Source organism: Malus sylvestris, chromosome 15 (assembly GCF_916048215.2).
Source record: "Malus sylvestris chromosome 15, drMalSylv7.2, whole genome shotgun sequence".
Classification (NCBI taxonomy): domain Eukaryota; kingdom Viridiplantae; phylum Streptophyta; class Magnoliopsida; order Rosales; family Rosaceae; genus Malus; species Malus sylvestris.
The window spans coordinates 1298448-1305025 of NC_062274.1; the positions used below are offsets into that span (position 1 = coordinate 1298448).

The 6578-nt window shown below is 38.7% G+C and overlaps 2 protein-coding genes across 2 annotated transcripts; both read right to left on the bottom strand.

Annotated features, from left to right (window-relative positions):
• Positions 1-133: 133 nt before the first annotated feature.
• LOC126602540 (uncharacterized) lies at positions 134-2861 on the bottom strand. Its single transcript, XM_050269442.1, has 9 exons — positions 2564-2861; positions 2379-2446; positions 2180-2276; positions 1962-2090; positions 1641-1749; positions 1395-1539; positions 1213-1255; positions 664-837; positions 134-456 (listed from the first exon to the last, which is right to left on the bottom strand). The coding sequence occupies exons 1-9, from the start codon at positions 2780-2782 to the stop codon at positions 325-327; spliced, it is 1116 nt and encodes a 371-aa protein (XP_050125399.1). The 5' UTR covers positions 2783-2861; the 3' UTR covers positions 134-324.
• A 1253-nt stretch (positions 2862-4114) lies between these two features.
• On the bottom strand, positions 4115-6578 carry LOC126602547 (probable ubiquitin-conjugating enzyme E2 18). The gene is made up of 6 exons (XM_050269449.1): positions 6406-6578; positions 6213-6316; positions 6009-6111; positions 5696-5759; positions 4424-4512; positions 4115-4328 (listed from the first exon to the last, which is right to left on the bottom strand). Exons 1-6 carry the CDS (start codon positions 6433-6435, stop codon positions 4233-4235), a joined length of 486 nt encoding a protein of 161 aa, XP_050125406.1. The 5' UTR covers positions 6436-6578; the 3' UTR covers positions 4115-4232.

Consider the following 6578-nt stretch of genomic DNA (forward strand, 5'->3'; position numbering starts at 1 on the left):
TCTTTATCCGCAACCTCATCCAACACAAGCTGGATTCTGATCATCACTCCATCATCCTTCATGGTTTGTCAATTTACTGTTATACCCTTCTTAGACTGGTCGCTAGGTAGAAGTCGAACGCATGAACTACAGCTTTGTAATTTGACAAAATCAAACTTAATATAAATTAAATTTTAGTCCACCCCGAGCTCTTTGTTCTCTCAAATTTAGCCCCTGACAAAAATATCAAATTGGAGTAGATATGTGATTGCAGTACAAAAATATCAAAAGATAAATCTACTCGCGAAATACCCGGTCCGGCGGTCTGCCAATTACATCTAAGGTTTACTCATCTAGCTGTGGCTTGCATGGATCTGCATCACTCTGTGAACCCAGTTGCTTCCCGAATTTTTTCAAAGCGATTGAATATATTGTTTTCCTTCGCACTGATGTCCCGTCAGCCACTAATTTGACAGCCTACATGAACATAAAGAGTTGTCAAACCACTCAACGGTTCATAATAACAGAGAAAAGATCATTCTTAATGATTTTGTTAAACCTCGCAAATGCATTTCGGTCACTAGTAAGTGATGCGCTGAGTAAAATGAATTTGCAACAAGTCATTAGAAATACAAACATATGTCAGAAAAAGTGGCGTTCGATATAATATACAGAAGTCATTACCGTGGAAAGACTATGCCCACTGGAGATCAAATCTCTTAACTCATCCTCAAGCTGAGACTCTGAAGGAGCTACAACCGGAGAATCTTCCCTTCCTTCAATTAATACTGTAATTTCACCTTTTGGCTGGTGAGTAGAGTACGCTTCTTCAGCTTCCCCCAATGTACCCCGCCAAAACTGATAAGATGTCAAATTTAGGGGCATGCCATTAAATAAGTCTGAGATCACAACATAGAATCAACATAGTAGCAATTCTATATGTGGAAGAACATGCTAGCATTTGAAAAAATTTAAAAAATATCAACAGAACTAGCAATTTTATCAGTTTTTTTTTTTTCTTTTGAGAAAGAAACAACAATGTTATCACATCAAATTAATTACATTCATACAATGTGCGCAACTGATCTATTCAGTTATGCCCCAATGGGATCTGGGTTCCAAGAAGTTTGAATCACAACCCGAAGCACTAGCTAAGTTCCTGGATTGTGTGAAATAAGAGTTTTACCAGAGATAAATAAGAGACATCAAGAGACATCGCCACAAACCACCTACCTCTTCATGAATTTTTGTAATTTCACGAGCTATGACACATTTTCTGCAACACAATTATACAAAAAAGGTCATCATTTTGTACAACCACTCAACCAGTAAAAGCGCATAGATCCAACCATGGAATTTCAATTGGTGACTCATCATAACAAAAAACCAATAAAACAATTAGGTCAAGTATTTACCTTGAATAACCAAAAAGTGAAGAAGTCTCTTCAAGAAACTGATGGAGCTTATGGGGAGGTACATAAAATATTTGAGTCGTTGCCTCATTTGCTGAAACCGTCAGCCTCTCTCTTCTAGATCCAGCATGTTTAGAGAGAAATCCAACTGCAGAAGTACAATCAGTATACAAAACTATATATCTTGATCCATCCAAGCCACATCCACCAAGAAGAATATCAGCAACATCAATTCCTTGAAAAACTTACCAAATGTAAACTCATCGGTGGACAGGCCAGAGGCAGAGAGAGCAGCCACAAATGCGGACGGCCCAGGTATAGGAATGACAGGGATGTTTTCATCCACGCATAGCTTTGCCTGCACCAAAACTTTGATATCAATTGCACTGCTACGTGATACATCTATAAGACTATATATAAATACCATATCTGCAATAATACACGCTACATTACTCCGAAGTCAAGTTGTTGCGAATGACAAAACAATTTACAAAATCAATTCAAGCTGATACATGATGAATTACTTGCTGTAAAAGCAAAGGAAACTAGAGAAAAGGGTTAGACCCTCACCAATTCCGTACCAGGATCACTGATGCCCGGCATCCCAGCATCGCTTATGAGCGCCACAATTTCACCTTCCTTCAACCGCTTCAACACTGTTTGCCCCCGTTGAGCTTCATTGAATTTGTGATAGCTCAGCTGTAATCTAAAAGCATAAATCAAAATGACTAAAACTAAAAACTAACCAACTCAGAATCCCAAAAATATAATAACCCCTATTCACTTACAAGGGGAGTTTTGATGCTATAATGGTGGAGCAACTTCCCCGAATGCCGAGTGTCTTCGGAAAGTATTACATGAGCTGATTTTAGCACCCGGAGAGCCCTGCATTGGCAAAATTCGGTCCGATATCAAATTAAAAAATGAAAAGAAAACAAATACATGGTTTGCAACTCTGTAATTTGTATGTAGAGATTGAGAAAGCACCGTAGAGTGATATCTTCGAGGTTTCCGATCGGAGTTCCGACCAGATACAGTCCGGGTTCAATAGGACCCTGCAACCGAAACAAACATTCAAAATACAATCTTCTGTTGAAAAACCGATAAAGTAATGGTTTGATTATGCAAAAACAACGAGATTGAAAATAAAATTAGAGGGAAATTAGGGTTACTTGTTTCGACGGCGGTTGGGGGATTGAGTCGGTGAGTTCGGCGGAGATTTGAGGGCTGGAAGAACAGAAGGGGATTATGCTAGCTTTATTAGGGCAAACGGAGAGTGAGTGGAGAGACGGCTGCGCCGTCTGAACCGTCTGGGAGGGGAGCAAGTTCGAGAGGCCGGACCGCCCCCATGAGAAAGAAACCGCCGTGAAAGGAAGCCGCCGCGATAGCATTTGTTCCGGTAACTAAACCCCTCGCGCCTGCTTCTTGGTGGAGGGAAAACACAGCAGAAGTTAACCGTTTTGGATATTTTAGAACAGATAACGTCAGAGATACTAAATTTTATAAACTAACATAGAAGTTAATGATTGTATTACTACTTTGTGTTTGATTTAACATACTTATTTCTTATTAGTGAAACATGACACACTCTGATCTGGAATGTCTATCTGGAATGACACCGAAAGGTGACAAAGCCATAAAAATGTGGTGATGTGAAAAATATGAATAAATTTAAATCTAAACCTTTATTTTTGCCCACTCACATTTTCTATTTTTCGCCCTTCTAGGATTTAGCTGAATCTTTTGTGGCGAATGAGGGATCACTGGCGATTATGAGATTCACCCAAGTAAATGTAGGAGTTTGTTTCTTGTTGTGTAATAATTACCTTATCTAGGTTTGATTGTTCTACTTATGTTGTACTGTCATCTATACTCGGACTATTTGTGTAATATGGGTTATTCCCACTACTGCACACTCTCTTTATTAGCTTAAATAACGATTTAAATTATTCATATTTTCCCACTTCACCTACAGTTTTCGCTACGTCACTTTCGGGTTTTTTCACTTCAGCACATGATTTAGTTTGCAAATTTAATTTATTTTTAGAACCGATAAGTTGACAAAGAAGCTACTTCGAGAAACTCATAGGGATAGGGGTGAAGACGTTCGTTATTAGTTGATAAACTATCCTTTCCGTTGAAATTTCTTGTTCTAATTGATAGAGCAACTGAGTAGCAAGTCGAAAACGTGCAAGGCTATCTAAGTTGCAAGGAACTTGTAGCTCATTTGTTGATCAATAGGGGTACAATATCCCCACCCCCGATATCAGTTGTATCCAAAAATAGTTACATCGGTGCAATTAGAGGGGACAAATCAATCCATTAGGTTTTTAATGAGTACTCATTGAGATCTATTTAGTTTGATCTCACCTTACACTATCATCAGCATTACCAATCTCACATCTATATTATAATTATATAAAATTAAACGAGTCTTTAACGAGTGTCCATTAATAACCGTTATTGGTTGATTTACCACCACTAGATGCAATTGCCCCCACCCCGCTATCAGTTGTATGAAAAAACAGTTTAACTCGAGACTATTTTCAGAATAGCCAAAAGCGCTTCTAACCGAAACGACACAAGTCTCGTCGATCAACCAACGAGCTTACTGTTTGTAAAAGCAAGGATGCAGACGTGATATCTGACCGTATTCACAGTTGTTGCAGCTGCGCAATCTGATTCGCATCCCACCTCACTCGATTCGACACAAGCATTCCAACTTCCAAGCAATGGCAACCAAATATGTTGCGGGGTGGGGGGGCATGTCCGTTAACATTGATTAAATAGTTGATTCCAAATCAATCTTTATACATAATTAATATTCGTTAGGTCATTACATTACACCTTGTCATCATGGAACCACCATCTCGTCTCCTTGGGAGATCTGCCGTTCCTGCAGTTCTTCACGTATCGATCGTTATCCGCTGGGCGTTGCTGCACAAATGGTAAATTGCACAAATGAGGGTCGTGTTATAACGAAGTCACGTAGGGTGAAGTGGAATAATCTAAAGCTAAAAATTGAACCATACCTTCACCGTGGAACTCGATAACATGGAGAGAATGCTGATACAGATGGAACTAACCGTCATGGCTGGGGACCATGAATCATATAGAATATCTGCAAATGAAAACAACCGTTAACTGGAAAATCAATTGGCTGTTGCTCATTATCAGGTACATGACAGCTATCTACTACATTGCAGAAGCGAGAATATGTAAACGACAACAATAAATTAAACATAACGTGATCAAACAGCTCGGGCTACCTTAGGCACACAATCCATAGGGAATCAAACAATCCATAGGGAATCAAGGATAACAAAGATGATAGTTTCCCCTTTTTTGTTATCTTATCATTTCTGGCAACAAAGAAAAAGATATCTTGTGCTTGAAAGACGAAAGTTTGCAACTTTAAAAAGCTCAAAAGAGCAATAACAAGTATAGATGCAAACGCAAGGGATACCGAATGACTCCCAGCACCTAGAAGATTCTATCCAATGACCAAAGCCTCACAAAACTGTGAGCTTGGGTGTAACTCATGCAGCCATGCCTCTGGAACTTAAATTTGATCTTCAACTAAGAGCTATTGTCAAAGTTTCTTAGGTATCCCTGGTCCTTTCTTTTTAAATTCACCATATGGCTATAATACTCGATGTGATTTAATAATAAAAGCTATCTGCCTGATTTTCAGAGTTCACAACTAAACCTGATCGTATGCTGGGCACCACACTAATTTCTAGTTTATTTTCTTGTCAATCTTCATATCAAGCCAATTCAGAATATCACAAAATCCAACTAGGCATGTCATGCGATCATGCGTACTCGCGACAGTAAGCACCGGAGGGTTGTACTTGCTTGACATGAGACATTAGATTTCTACCACAGAACGATAAAATGAAACATTCTCAATTGATAGTGCTAAGATCCAAACATTAGGTAACGTTTTCCTCAAGCTTAGTTGCAAACAGAAGGATATTCTCCAAGGCAAGGTCAAACTCGAATGGTCGGCAAATTCAATAGAATCCATTTAAACTTATTATAAGGTTGCCTAACTTGCAAGCAAATATTGCGATGTAACAGTTGATCAACTTAACAACTAGTCATCATTTTGATAGAATGAAACTAACGATCGCATAAGGTCAAAGCAATGACTCGAATAATATAATAGCCATCTAATTTTTGATCTTCCATATGAAGAAAGCAGGAATTCACACCAAGACATTAGTTCCATACTAACCCAATTACTGAAAACTAAAGATCGCGGAAAATACTAATACAAAGTTAAAAGACGAGATCGGTACCTAAACAGATATGGCCATTGCTGTAAATGTGAGGATGCAGAGGAGCCGGAGGGACAAAAATCACCTGAATACATCAGTAATTTAAGCGAAAACTTTAAATATTAATCGAGCATTATCGGCTACTAAATTACTTATCGTTCTGTTTTCGTCAAGTTTTCGAAACCCTAACAACTACAACTCTAGAACCAAACAGTAGGTATGCTTACTTAAATGGTTTGAACCCAATAATCAATTCTTCAGTTTCGAAACAAATTTCTCAGCAACCAAACAGAATCAAGAGAAAACCAAAAGTTAAATTCAGAATCTTATGGACCTGTGGTGCTTCCATGGGATAATGCTCGGGGAAATCGACTTGGAGCTGATAAATTTCGTTAGCGTATAGAGTTCCCGGGGCTCCGGTGACTTCGATGACCCATCTTCACACCAAAATTCAAAGAAATTAACATTTATCACAAAATTAATCGCAAACAAAAGAGATATTAACACTAAATTAAATATAAAGAAATTGGAATGGAACCTCTGAAGATTATCGGTGACTTTGTGCTTGAAACCTGCCGGAGGATTCACCTGCCACTCCACCAGCTCTTTCTGCAGCCGATTGCAGGCGATCTTGCTTAAGGCCTACGCACCCAAAAAATTCCATTAAAAACGATAAAAAAAAAAAAAAAAGTAAAAACAATTTAAAATTGTATATACAGAGAGAAGTAAACCTTGCGTGAAGTGGCGGAGGAGCTCGTCATCGCTTCCTAAGCAAGTGAGAGAGAAAGAGGCGGACGGCAGAGACGGCGGATTCGAGTGCTCCTTCCTACCCTCCTTCCTCGGCTATCCTTTACTCTCAATTTTCTCTGAAAATTCCAGAAATTATTTTAATTTTCTAGACAAT